The sequence below is a fragment of the Vanrija pseudolonga genome, chromosome 4 (genome assembly GCF_020906515.1).
Source record: "Vanrija pseudolonga chromosome 4, complete sequence".
NCBI lineage: Eukaryota > Fungi > Basidiomycota > Tremellomycetes > Trichosporonales > Trichosporonaceae > Vanrija > Vanrija pseudolonga.
In genome coordinates this window covers 3,257,119-3,269,372 of record NC_085852.1, presented here as the reverse complement: position 1 = coordinate 3,269,372, position 12,254 = coordinate 3,257,119, and the positions used below count along the sequence as shown (strand labels likewise).

Here is a 12,254-nt window from a genome sequence, read left to right as displayed (position 1 = left end):
TAATCTGCTACAGTACCCCAATAGTAGACGATGTGAGGTGATACGCACATCACAGAGGGTATTCACTGTGGCAAGTCAGCTTCTGGATGCGTAACAGGAGGACCTACTCGTAGATGGCGACACGAAGGGCGTGTAGTCGCTCACGAATGATCCTAGAACCTGATCCCCAGTAAAGGGAATAGATTTCGGTTTCGCCAAGCACCCACTCAGAAAGGCGCTGGAGAATCAGATTCAGGTTGCGCCTTGCGATATGAGCGTGCTCGTCGTGCATACGATCGATCACCTCGTTGACTGCGTTCCGAAAACTCGAGCGGAGACTCAACCAGTAGCCTCGTCCATTGACAAGGGCAGCCATCGCATCGGGGTAGTGGTTAAGGTGACGCTCGGCCCATGGTGTCAGGGAGGTTGTGGCGATGAGCAATCGGCAAACCCTCTTGAAATGTTGGCAGAGGTTGCCTGCTGCGGAGACGACCAGAAGCGCTTCGGATGTGAGAGGGTCCTCAGACGGCTTAAACGTCCAGATAAACTGGTCTGCCGCAACCTCTAGGTCGTATGCCTTGACGACGTCGATGAACTCGTCCAGGATCTTGTGGTTCGGGAAATCAATGGCCGTCTTGTAGCCCGTCTTGAAGTGGTGGTGCAAGAGCCGGAATGTCAAGTGGAGGGTCTCGGCGGACGCGGACGGGAGCGGAATGACGGTGTCATTGGCAGCATGTCCGTGCACGAGGCCACCGACATCGTTAAGGTCGGCAAAGAACGTCGACACCTCGGCTAGGCGGCTGATGTCGAAGCGGAAACACACGCCGTCGCTGCTCTGAAAGATGGTGGCCGTGCTCGGCTCAAGGAAATCGGGGTGGAACTTCAGCTTCGGAGCGTCGTCGTCCGAGTCGGGGTCGGTTGCGGACTGGTCGACGGCTCGTGCGTCGGTGATGCTCAACTTGTGCAGGTCTTCTTCATCAGCTTTGTGAGCCTCCAACATGTGACCTACTCTCTGCGCCGCCGTCCATTGCCTCTGAGGTCTGTGACATGGCGAGTGGATGGTGATGAGTTGGGTGGGAGACAATGGGAAACGTCGGGGTGAAATGCAACGACGGGCGTAGTGTTGTCGGGGATTGCTGTCATCTTGTGCTGCATCGATTCTCTGTGTATTCAGTGGTCCCCTGTTCACCACGGCAGGGAAGGGGCGCTTATAAGTGTGCTCGGAGGGAGACGGGCGTAGGCAGGCAGCGCCCGACCAAGTCGGCGGACATATGTGGCATGACATCAAACTGTACAAGCGTGCAGCACGTTCTAGACTGGGATACGGAGATGAGTAATACAGATATACACCGACACCCGCAATGAGCCAGCTACAGGTGGGTCAACCTTGAGAACTCGGGGTCGTCGTGCAGAGGTGGAAGGATCCCGTACGTGCTGCCGCCTGTGTCAGCGTGTCATCCCCGCCGTGGCTCTCCCTTTGAACCCACCTGGCAACAAAGTCTCGGAACCGGAAGATGCGAGCTGTAAGAAAGTCGCGGACCTGCTGGAACTGGAATGGGACGACGTCGAGCACGGTGTTGACCACCTCCTGCGGCCGCGCTTGGACGAGCTTCTCGAGCCGGCGACCGATCTTCACGTTGAAGTCCGCGAGGACGTCGCTCCTGTACGGACCCAGGAAGAAGTTGGTCGCGAGTTCGTCGTACGTCTCGCGCTTCCAGTCCTGCACCCGCTTCTTCCAGTCCAGGTGGGTGTGGAGAAGGAGGTTCTCCACAGCAGGGTACTGGGAGAGGTGTCGCTGGGCGCGAGCGCCGCGGTTGCGAGCCACCTCGTACAGGACAGTCTTGTTGCAGACTTCCTGGATCCGCTCCGTCGGGAGCCCGCCGACAGCACCCAGGATGATTCGCTGGAGGCACTGGTAGTTGAGGACCGCCCCGCTGCTCCTGGTGAAAAACGCATCTGCTGCCGGGAGGATTCTGTGGGCCCGGATGAAGTCGATCACCGCGTCGAGGAGGTCGGCGTCGGGCCACGCGAGGGGGGTGCGGCTCGTCGGGTTGTAGTGGTCCCGGAGCAGGCTGAGGGTGAAGGCGATTGCGGAAGCTGGAGTGGTCGGGAAAGGAATGACCTTCTCCTTGCCGTCAGTCTCCAGGGCCAGCTCGTCGAGGTCGCGGAAGAACGACGAGGCTGTGCGCAGGACCTCACGGTCGAAGCGGAAGAGCGTATTGTCGGCGGACTGGAGGACAACGGCGTTCTCTGCGGTGAGAAAGTCTGGGTGGTGGTACGGGGGCTCGGGGGAAGCGGTGGGAGGAACCTGGGCCGCTGGAGTGTCAGCATGGTGTCGGCCCGTTGGGCTTACAAGGTGGGTTGCCGGAGCCGGAGGCACCAGCGGTGGGGGCGGTGGTCGAGGTGGATGCCATTGTATGGGTGAGGAGGTGAATGGGCGAGGAGTTGAATGGGTGAGGAGTTGAATGTATGAGTGAATGAGTGAGTTAGCAATGCAACGTGTCACGGCGAGTGGGGCTGACTTTATACGAAGCGCCGAGTGGTGCGAGGCCGCTGCACGCTCGCGCGCTCGTACCACGCGCACGCGGCGACGGCATTGTGTGGACTGACTTGGAGTGGCTTGGAGTGGTCCTCGCGCCGCCAATCCGATCTGAGGCACGGGATGGGTGCGGATGGATGCGCGCCACACTCGCGCCGTGTGTGCGTGGCTTGAGTTGATGGGCGGCGCGGAGAGCGGTTTGAGATTGGTGGGGACAAGGGGTTGACCAGTGATGACTACCTGCTGCATGTATATGCTTGTGCTATGTATGACCGGCGATGGTACGGCGTGGTGAGGTTGACTTCATCACCAGGCGGAAAACGACCGAGCGTCCTGGATGTGTTAGCGGTACTATGACCTCGCCGCACAAAACCTACAATCCAACAACGCTTTTGTACAGATGAATCTCTGCCATCCGCAGCAAAGGTCTCCATTGTCTCATATATGAGACCACTCCACACACTGTCCAGGTTGATGCGCCAGTGCATACTTCCTGGTGGGTCAGCCATCCGTTCAGGCAGAGTTGATTACTATGGACCTACTGGCGGACTTTACAAGACAGTTTGTACATCTCTTCACACACAGTGTCCAGGCCTACATCTGAAGATATGAAATCAGAAGCCGATGCACGTTGAGCGCCTTTATCTTGTAGTAGTAGGCTCTGGAACTTGCCGGACTTGAGAAAGTTGAGCACGTCTTGTAGGGAGTAAATGTAGTATGAATGGTGAGCTATTAGACGAGCCACAATGTCGTGTTGGGCGCTCATCGTAAGGTCCATTAGGTCGACCTGGCGGCGATATAGTCCAGTGACGCAGCCTGGGTTAGCCTGGAGGTAGGCCTTAGCCCGATCGCTCATATTGTCCAAGCCGTGGAGCAAGACCATGGCGCAGGAGGAGTCTTGGTATTCGTCACCTGTCAACCCACTTGAAGCGACAACCAGCCGCTCGAAGCATTGGCTGGGCGATGACAAGTTCGTTGTGCGAAAGAGAAAGGATTCAATTGCCAGCACCATGTCGTATGCCCGACAAATCTCAACAAGGTTGTCGATGGTGTCACTGGACGGCCAGGGGATGGGAGACCGTTGGAACGGCTGCTTGTGCCCGCGGACGAGGTTGAGCGCGAGTGCAAGGCCGTCTCCCGTTGCTGTTGGAAGAGGAATGACTTTGTCCTTGGCATTGTCTTCTTCCGCAGAGGTGTGGAGTGGCATCTCGCCGAGGTCGCGGAAGAAGGATGAGCAGCTCTTCAGCATGTCGAAGTCGAACCAGAAGCATGTGTCATCGTTGGCCTGGAGGATGATGCTGTTCACCGGCGGGGTAAAGTCGGGGTGGAACTTGAGTTCCGTCGCTGTGTCTTAGCGTAGGAAGGGGTTGGTTTGGGTGCTTACTGGTAGAGGTCGGGGTGGTGGTGGCGGACATGGCTCCATGAGAGAGAGAGAGTGGTCGTCAAATGAAGAGGTGAGGCGTTGATAGACAAGTCAGAGTGAGTGGCCCGGTTCACATCCTTATGTACAACCGTGACACTGCTGTCATGATAACATGGCTCCGTGTAGAAGTTGTCCAGATCTTGCATGAGGTCAGTCGTGTGTCAGTCCACTCGCACGCGTCATGTCGGCGGCGATGTCGTGAGGGGCGACGCCTGGCGCGCCAAAGCCGGCGAGCGTCGGGCGGGCCTGCAGTGAGGACAGTGTCGTCAGTGGGCGCCTCGAGTTCGCATCTAAGCATTTGCCCCTTGCGCCGCCCCACCATGGCCCGGTTTGTGAGGAAGTCAAAGGTCGAGGTTCAGCGTGCGGCCTGATGGCTTGGATTGGGCGGCCAGGGCTGCAATGTGCTGGCCCCGGAAGTTGGTAACCCTCACTGTCATTGCATGGCATGCACTGTGCGTGCAGTCGCTTGCTATCGCCATGTGAGGATTTTCGCGCATCTCATAGATGAGTCAGATCGAGAAGGCTACCAGTGTGGGGCACAACACCGAACATGCTGCGAGGTCAGCGGGCACATGGCAACACAACTAACTCACCACAACGCCTTCTGCCAAAGGTTGCGCAGGTGAGCACACACGACGTCCACCTCCACCTGTGATGGCCTCGCCCTATCACCTGAGAAGATGGCCGAGGTGACCAGAGCGGGGAAGCACGCCTGGTCCTCCAACAACAGGCCAGGTAGCAGTCCCGACTGGAAGACGATGTGGACGGATTTAACTGCCTGCGTGCACATGGCGTTGTAGTCGGCGAATGTCGCGAGCAGGGCTTGCGTCGCGGACCGCTCGGCGTCAGCCATCAGGCGTTGAAGCTCGGCATTGAGGCGTTGGAGCGACACGGTGTAGAGTATATTGCTCTCAATGTGGCCCTTTACCCAGTCGTCGGCGTCATCCAGGCCGTGCAGCACCGCCATGCCGTACACGTCGCTGTGCAGCTTGTTGAATCCGAGCCCGAACGAGACCACGAGGCGCTGGCAGCACTGCTGGCGGGACACGGCGCGCTTCGTGCGCACGAGGAACGCGTCGACGGCGAGCGGGAGGTCGTACGCGCTCACAATGTCGAGAAGGTTGTCAATCGTGTCGTTTGAAGGCCACGGCGTCGGCGGCCGCTGGGACGGCAGGATGTGCCCGCGTACGAGGTTGAGCGTGAGTGCTAGCCCTGGTGTCGTGGCCGAGGGCAGCGGGATGACCTTGACCCCCGCCTGGCTGGAGTTGAGGGGCATGTCGCGGAGGTCACGGAAGAACGACGAGCAGATACACAGCATGTCGAGGTCGAACTGGAAGGACGTGCCGTCGTCGGACTGGAGGATGACGCCGTCGACGGAGGTCGTGAAGTCGGGATGGAAGGTGAGCTCGTCGTCGGTGTCTGGGGCCGGGTCTGCTCGTCAGCACGCACCAGCTGACGTAGACATACCCAGCTTGCCTTCGGGAGGGCGAGTTGCCGCCATCGTCTGAGCTCGCCTCTCGGCGGTGGTCGAGTTAAGTGTTGTCAGTGGTCAAGGTGAGAGAGGTAGCAGCAAGCTGCACGTCTATTCAGTCGGCGTAACACGAGGCAAGGAGTTGAATGATCGGCGTGATGGGCAGCCATCGAGGTCACATCCTCGCAACAGGGCTCGAACCTCGCGCGCCATCACCGCACCCCCTCCACCTCCATCCAATGCTGCTGCATGCTACGCCAACGCTGCCCTCTCGGCGCGATACCGCGCCAACGACCCCTCCCCGCGCGCACGCTCCGCCGCCGCATTCCGCAGAAACTCGCGTAGCTCGGCCCGCCTCTCCTCGTCGGACAATGGCGCGCCGCGCTTGGCCGCGCGGGCGGCCATCTCGCCCTCCCACTGTACCCGGCGGAGCCGCAGCTCGGCGACCACGTCCGCCTTGACCTGCTCGTGGCTTGCCGGATCGACCGGCGAATGGGGCGGGAAGAGCGCGGCGTGGGCCAGCACGCCCGTGCTCTCGAGGTACAACACGGCGTCGACGAGCGCCTCGGCGCGCGGCGCGAGCGTGTCGACGTCGAACTGCGTCGCGGGCGGCGCGCGGTTCGGGCCTCACATGTCGCGCAGGCGGCGGAGGGCCGCGTCCTCGTCCCCTCCGTCCGGCACGAGCGGGGCTATCGTCAGCTGTTGTGTTCGCTCGCTCCGCACCCACCGTCCGCAGGGAGATCGTAGTAGCTCCGCACGATGGCGCCGAGCGTGCGCCTGTTGTGGCCGGGTACCTCGAGCAGCGTGAAGAACTCGCCGAGCCACCCCATGACTTTCGTGCGCTCGGCGCGGTCCACGGGCACGGGATAGTCCGCGAGCGCGAGCGTGCGGGTCACGATGGCACGTACGCGCGCATCGGCCATCGACTGGAGATCTTCAGCCTGGCACGCCGCAAAGGTCTGGTGTTGTCAGCGCGCGCTCGGTGGCGAGACCTACTAGGATCATGTCCTTTGCCTGGGCGAAGAGGTCCGCCTCGTGCGCTTCGCGCGCCGACGTGTCCGTTAGCCAGGTGTACAAGTCGTAGAGCCACTGCATGGTGGTGTGGTGGGCGTTGGTGAGAAGCCTGTGCTGCTCGCACGACTTTATGTCGTTGCCGGGAGTGAGGCTCGAGATGGCTGGCGACGACGGGCCGAATGAGGCACAACTTCATGAGCTGATTACGGCACCGACCACCCGAGCCGGACATCAGGATTCGGGCTGGAATCGTGACGACGAACGAAGGGTGACGTGGTTGATGCGTGGCAAGGTGATGTTTGATGTATGCGACAGGCAGATAGACAGCGACACGCCGAGGTGGCACAAACGCAGACTGACTGCAGGCCGAGCATGCCACCTAGCGCCGCCACACCCATCGGGGTATGCTGTCGGCTACTGGGAAACCGCTCCACCATCGTCGGCTTATCCGACGCTGCCCTCGTCTGGAGCTCGCGCGTCCCAGCCCAGCACTCGTCCCCGACGGGCCATCGTCGTGCCAATCATCCACGAGTAAAGGCCAAAGTCAAGGGTCGCATGGCGCCAAGCTCATACAGATGTCATTATATACGTGTCCAGCGGGCGCCCTGCCGGCCCGCTGCCATAACCTAAGTCGCGCCGAAGAGCCCCAGCCTACCCGTCCGCCAACGCCTGCACCAACGCGCGCCGCTCCCTCCGCCAAACAGCCAGGCTCCCCTCGCCGCGCACGTCGGCGGCGGCCGCAGCGCGCGTGTACTCGCGGAACGCGAGCCGCTTCTCATCCTTGCTGATACCCTTGGGCAGCGAGTCTTCCCACTGGGCGCGGTTGAACCGGGAGCACTCTGCAATCTCTTGCTTGACGTCGTCGTGGGTCCGTGCGAGGCCCTTCTCGGGGAAGAGAACGCCTTCATCCAACACGCCGTCGTGTGCCAGGCGCGCTGCGGCGTCGACGACGTGGTGTGCCGCGCGGATGGACGCCTCGACCGTCAGCAGGCCAGACGGCGGCGCATGAGGCACAGCTGCGGCCGCCAGCTTCGTGCGCAGCGCCGCGAGGTCGCGCATCGTCGTGTCGAGGTCGTGTCCTTTCGTCACGAAGCGCACTGGTGTCAGCTCGGCGTGGGGAGGGTCACCTACCATGCTGTGGGACCCCGTACGCTCGGCGCACGTCACGCGCCGTCAAGTGCTCCTTGACGCCGGGGAGCTCGAGCAGCTTCTTCATCGCGAGCAGCGCGGCCGTGGCGTCCCGCTCGCCGTCGAGCATCTCGCCTACGCACACCGCCGCGTCGGGTTGGTCCATGACCCCCGGGTCTTCGCGATAACATAGCGCGCACAGCTGGGATGTGTCAGCGGGGATCGGTCGGGTGGAGGACCACGCCACGCACGATGATGAACTCGCCCAGCGGCTGCGCATTGTCGGGGGACAAGAGGAGGACCCACAGCCCCGTGTTTATTGCCCACTGGCTCAGAGTCGAGTTGAGGTATGCGAGGATGCCCATTGTTGTCGTGAGGAGAGGAGAGGTGATGAGAGGAATGTCAAAGACAACTAAAGTCGGGTTGCGTCGTCCGTCGGATCACATCGAGGTCATGTCGTCGTGCGTGGTTCGGTTCGCCAAGCAACCGCGTAAGTAGTGCCTCCTCGGCTAGCAATAACGCGACGACCCATCGACGACGACGACGCTCTCGCTCGGCGGGCGATGACTGGGAGACAGACAGCAGCAAGGCGCCTGCGATACCTATGCATCGAGCATCACTGGCACAGCTGTAGTACCCCGACCGAGGCGACCATTACTGGGTTGCGCTCACCAGGAAGTGACAGGTACAAGGCCGCCGTCCCGAGGACCCTCCTCCCACCGCGCGACAGCCATGCCCCCATCGGGCAATCTCCGTCGCCACTGTCGCCATCACCGACAGGTGGTGCTGCACATGGGCGCGCTGAGAATGGTGCTTTGGGGTCATACTCGGCGGCATTCTCCACCTGCGCCGCCAGCCCAAACAGATACAGAACAGAAGATACACGCCGCGGTCCTAACCACCTCTCACCATCGCGAGCCGCTCCTGCCGCCAAACAACAAGCGCCGCTTCGCCGCGGTTCGCTGCCGCCGCCCACTTACGGCGGTACTCGCGGAAAGCGAGCCTCTTCTCGTCCTTACTAATCCCCTTTGGCAGCCCGCACTCCCATTGTGCGCGGTAGAGGCGCGAACACTCGCCAATCTCACGCTTCACGTCGTCGTGGGACCGCGCCAGGCCCTTCTCGGGGAACAAGGCGCGCTCGTCGATGGCGCCGTCGCGCGCGAGCTGCGCCACGGCGTCAACCATGTAGTGTGCGCGGCGAATATCTGTCTCAACGTGGAATAAGTCGGCCGGTGTGGTGGGCTTTGGCCCTGCTGTGACAAGCTTTGTATGGAGGGCAACGAGCTCGCGCATTGTCTGGTCGTGGTCGTGTCCCTTTGTGACGAAGGCGACTGGCGTCAGCTCGCGCAGCGCGGAGGACAGAGCGCACCATCATCCGATATTCCGTACGTTGTGCGCACGTTGCGCGCAATGTTGCGCGGACCGTTGCGCGCGATGAAACTGGACAACCGCTCGTGCAAACCCTTCACGGCGCGCACAGCCGCCTGCGGGTCGCGCTCGGCGTCGAGCATGATTTCCACGCACAGGGCCACCTCCGGGTCGGCCATAAGTTCAGAGTCTTCGCGAAGGCAGATGGCGGTTACCTGACGTCGATGGCGGTGAGCGTGGGCTTGGCGGCGGGGTGAGGGGATGACGCACAATGATGTACTCGGCTAGTATTGGTGCATCGGGCGAGGTGTTGAGGAACAACCATAATGCCCACTCGCGCACAGTCGAGTCGATGTCTGCGAGGATGCCCATCGCCTTATTGATTGATGGGTCGAGTAGAGTTGAGAGAGAGAGAGAGTGTGTGTGTGTGAGATGGCAACAATGTCAAAGCGGTCTTGTTCTTGTTGTCGTTGTGGTGCTGTGCAAGCGCCCCGCATCGTGTTTCAAATGGGCGGAGTCACGGCGGCCGAAGGCGGCGGTGACGGCGGACAGACAGACAGCTAGCCGAGCGGTACGGCCAGCAGCCAGCAGCGGGAGACATGAATGCAACACTGTAGACTCGTACATCGGGCCAAAGGACAGTGGCTTGTCATGCAGCTCAGCCTACCGGTCACGAGGCGACCACTCCCCAGCCCGCAGCTGAGTGGTGTAGTGAGGCGGGGGCGCGTCTCTCAACAGACTCGGCCCACAGCGACATGTAGCCAGTCTACACCATCGGCCTAGGTCATGAAAGGTATACATAGGCTACACACACAGCAAGCCCCGACATCACGCCGCCGCCGCCGCCTCTAAAGCCTGCTGGACAGGTGGCTGCTGTCAGCCCCACTCCACCTGGCGCGCCCACTCACTCGACAGCCACGACGACCTTGCCAAAGTGTTTCGAGCCCTTGAGGTGCTCGTACGCCTCGGGGAGCTGGTCGAAGCGCCACGCCTTGCCGCCGTCGACGACGGGGTGGACCTTGGCGCCCTCGAACGCGGCGACGACCTGCTCGAGCTGCGCGCGCGAGCCGACCTGGATGCCGCGCACGATGCTCGAGTTCATGAGCGTCGCGAGCAGGTTGGGCGTGTCGTCGGGCTTGCCGCGCTCCTTGCGCGCCACGAGCCCGATGACAGAGATGACACCCTCGGGCTTGATGGCCTTGTAGCTCTGCGCGAGCGTGCCCGTGCCGCCGACCTCGACAATGTGGTCGAACCCCCGTCCACCGGTCGCCTCACGCGCGGCCGCACCCCACGCGGGGTTCTCGGCATAGTTGATCACGACGTCGGCGCCGAGCTCGCGCAGGCGCGCAGCCTTGGCTTCAGACGATGTCGTCGCGACGACACGCGCGCCGGCAATCTTGGCGAGCTGAGCGAGGTCAGCGCTGCCCCAGTCACCTGGCTACGACGACTCACCTGCAGAGCGAAGACGCTCACGCCGCCCGTTCCCTGGGTGAGCACCCACTGCCCGGGGCCGACCTTGCGTCCGTCCAAGCCGAAGAGCGCGTTCCAAGCCGTCACAGCCGCACAGGGGAGGGTCGCGGCCTCCTCGTAGCTCCAGCCCTCGGGGATCCGCACGAGGTCCTCCTCGGCGACGGCGGCGTACTGCCGCGCGAGGCCGTCGTTCGCGCCGCCCAGCGAGCCGGAGAAGTCGGACGGCCCAATCGCGCCCGAGATGAAGCCGGTGACGAACTGCGGCGCGACGCGGTCGCCGATCTTCCACTTGCGCACTTTGGCGCCGACAGCAGCGACCTCGCCCGCGCCGTCGGAGAGGGGCACGATGCCCTCCTTGGCGCCGAAGATGTACTTGCCCGTCGCGACGGCCAGGTCGCGCGAGTTGAGCGAGAGGGCGTGGACTGGGAGTGCGTGTCAGCGGGCCAGAGGGGAGGGAGGAGGAGGGACTGGTGGGAGACGGTGACGGAGTCCGACGTACGCTTTACCAGCACCTCGGTGTCCCCAATGGCTGGGACTGGGCCGTCGCCGAGCTTGAGGCTCTGGGGCCCGCCAAACTTTTCTATACGCCACTCGCGCTGTGTGGTGGGGACGGACATGTTTGAGGTGATGTGGGAGAGGTGGATGGATGCAACGAGTGGATGAGATGGCGAGATGGGGGATGCAACTCGCTCGTCGTCATCGGCTAAGTGTGTCGCACATGGCCGGGTTAGACCTGCCCGTGTTGATTGATGACCTCAGCATCGACACTCATGCATGCAACTAGCTCGTTCACTGCTGCTGCTGCACCCAACTCTTGCCTCTGCGCTCTCGTCGTGTCTGCTGCATACTCGGCGTACATATCTCTCTTGACTGCTGCTGGCTTCGTACAACGGGCGTGTCGGGTATGGTCCGACAGCTGAATGGTGTGTGTGTGCTCCTCATACAATCGTGCGATGTCCGGCATCCACCTCGTCGTGGCCTCCTGGCCACATCTCTCGTCTCCACTCCTCTAACGCGTGCCCCAGCGGCTCAGCATGGGCATGTAGTACTTTGCCGACTTCTTGGTCCAGGTCGACTCGGCGTTCTTGACCGCGTCGCTCATGCGGCGCCCCATGCCCCTCATGCCAGAGGGCACCTCGCGCTCCTCCTCGACCACCTTGACGCTCGCGACGCTCGCACGCCGCTCGGCATGGTACCGCGCATACAGCTCGCGCAGAGCCTGCTCGCGCTGCAGGAACTCCTCGCGCCCGAGCTGCGCGCGGCGTGCGCGCTCGGCGTCGGTCGGCTCGTACGCTGGCAGGTCGTCCGCGAGCGGCGTGTAGCCTGTCGGCGCGGGCGGCGACGCGTTGGGCAGCGAGGGGAGGTAGGAGGGTGCGTCGTCGCCCAGCGCTTCGGCGGCTGCGCGTGCGTCCGACTCGGAGAGGCCGAGCGAGATGAGCTGGGCGATGGTCGTGTCGGCGTGGCCTGGGCCTGTCAGCGTGGGGGGTCCAGTGCGCTGCGGCGGCACTCACTCATTGTCTGTGCGTTGGTTTGTGTCGCAAAAGTTCTCAGTGGCAAAGTGCTTGTTGTGTAGTTGATGTAGTAGTTGCTGTTGCTGTGGAGCGACTTCTGTCGTTGTGGATGAGAGAGAGAGATGCTCGAGTAAAGTAAGTCTGAAGCGAGGTGACCAGCTGATGGGAACCAAATGACGGCTTACGGCACGCAACCCACAACCCTCAATCACCGCAGCAGCCACCACCCAGCACGACCGCGCCGCGTCGCCACATGCCCGTCGGCACTCAAAGTCGACGCCGTCGCTACACGCGTCGATCACTGCACGATCTGCTGCACAGCATGACGGCGCGGCTCGGAGCGCCGAGAGC

The 12,254-nt window shown here is 62.2% G+C and overlaps 9 protein-coding genes across 9 annotated transcripts; all 9 read right to left on the bottom strand.

The window, feature by feature from the left end:
* Positions 1 to 103: 103 nt before the first annotated feature.
* LOC62_04G006580 (uncharacterized protein) lies at positions 104 to 1,076 on the bottom strand (the record flags this gene model as incomplete). The annotated part of the gene is made up of 2 exons (XM_062773147.1): positions 989 to 1,076; positions 104 to 948 (listed from the first exon to the last, which is right to left on the bottom strand). The coding sequence occupies exons 1-2, from the start codon at positions 1,026 to 1,028 to the stop codon at positions 104 to 106; spliced, it is 885 nt and encodes a 294-aa protein (XP_062629131.1). The 5' UTR covers positions 1,029 to 1,076.
* Positions 1,077 to 1,349: 273 nt separating this feature from the next.
* LOC62_04G006579 (uncharacterized protein) lies at positions 1,350 to 2,393 on the bottom strand (the record flags this gene model as incomplete). The annotated part of the gene is made up of 3 exons (XM_062773146.1): positions 1,350 to 1,413; positions 1,467 to 2,295; positions 2,360 to 2,393. 3 exons carry the CDS (start codon positions 2,391 to 2,393, stop codon positions 1,350 to 1,352), a joined length of 927 nt encoding a protein of 308 aa, XP_062629130.1.
* Positions 2,394 to 3,426: 1,033 nt separating this feature from the next.
* Positions 3,427 to 3,933, bottom strand: LOC62_04G006578 (uncharacterized protein; the record flags this gene model as incomplete). Its single annotated transcript, XM_062773145.1, has 3 exons — positions 3,427 to 3,474; positions 3,528 to 3,862; positions 3,903 to 3,933. The coding sequence occupies 3 exons, from the start codon at positions 3,931 to 3,933 to the stop codon at positions 3,427 to 3,429; spliced, it is 414 nt and encodes a 137-aa protein (XP_062629129.1).
* A 506-nt stretch (positions 3,934 to 4,439) lies between these two features.
* Positions 4,440 to 5,442, bottom strand: LOC62_04G006577 (uncharacterized protein; the record flags this gene model as incomplete). Its single annotated transcript, XM_062773144.1, has 3 exons — positions 4,440 to 4,494; positions 4,535 to 5,360; positions 5,409 to 5,442. 3 exons carry the CDS (start codon positions 5,440 to 5,442, stop codon positions 4,440 to 4,442), a joined length of 915 nt encoding a protein of 304 aa, XP_062629128.1.
* A 222-nt stretch (positions 5,443 to 5,664) lies between these two features.
* Positions 5,665 to 6,507, bottom strand: LOC62_04G006576 (uncharacterized protein; the record flags this gene model as incomplete). The annotated part of the gene is made up of 3 exons (XM_062773143.1): positions 5,665 to 6,038; positions 6,140 to 6,371; positions 6,409 to 6,507. 3 exons carry the CDS (start codon positions 6,505 to 6,507, stop codon positions 5,665 to 5,667), a joined length of 705 nt encoding a protein of 234 aa, XP_062629127.1.
* A 570-nt stretch (positions 6,508 to 7,077) lies between these two features.
* On the bottom strand, positions 7,078 to 7,942 carry LOC62_04G006575 (uncharacterized protein; the record flags this gene model as incomplete). The annotated part of the gene is made up of 3 exons (XM_062773142.1): positions 7,806 to 7,942; positions 7,558 to 7,756; positions 7,078 to 7,523 (listed from the first exon to the last, which is right to left on the bottom strand). Exons 1-3 carry the CDS (start codon positions 7,917 to 7,919, stop codon positions 7,078 to 7,080), a joined length of 759 nt encoding a protein of 252 aa, XP_062629126.1. The 5' UTR covers positions 7,920 to 7,942.
* Positions 7,943 to 8,373: 431 nt separating this feature from the next.
* Positions 8,374 to 9,343, bottom strand: LOC62_04G006574 (uncharacterized protein). The gene is made up of 3 exons (XM_062773141.1): positions 9,193 to 9,343; positions 8,924 to 9,137; positions 8,374 to 8,885 (listed from the first exon to the last, which is right to left on the bottom strand). Exons 1-3 carry the CDS (start codon positions 9,292 to 9,294, stop codon positions 8,449 to 8,451), a joined length of 753 nt encoding a protein of 250 aa, XP_062629125.1. The 5' UTR covers positions 9,295 to 9,343; the 3' UTR covers positions 8,374 to 8,448.
* Positions 9,344 to 9,683: 340 nt separating this feature from the next.
* SPBC1773.06c_3 (Zinc-type alcohol dehydrogenase-like protein) lies at positions 9,684 to 11,060 on the bottom strand. The gene is made up of 4 exons (XM_062773140.1): positions 10,892 to 11,060; positions 10,375 to 10,814; positions 9,831 to 10,327; positions 9,684 to 9,792 (listed from the first exon to the last, which is right to left on the bottom strand). Exons 1-4 carry the CDS (start codon positions 11,007 to 11,009, stop codon positions 9,771 to 9,773), a joined length of 1,077 nt encoding a protein of 358 aa, XP_062629124.1. The 5' UTR covers positions 11,010 to 11,060; the 3' UTR covers positions 9,684 to 9,770.
* Positions 11,061 to 11,150: 90 nt separating this feature from the next.
* Positions 11,151 to 12,039, bottom strand: LOC62_04G006572 (uncharacterized protein). Its single transcript, XM_062773139.1, has 2 exons — positions 11,904 to 12,039; positions 11,151 to 11,856 (listed from the first exon to the last, which is right to left on the bottom strand). Exons 1-2 carry the CDS (start codon positions 11,905 to 11,907, stop codon positions 11,402 to 11,404), a joined length of 459 nt encoding a protein of 152 aa, XP_062629123.1. The 5' UTR covers positions 11,908 to 12,039; the 3' UTR covers positions 11,151 to 11,401.
* Positions 12,040 to 12,254: the final 215 nt, after the last annotated feature.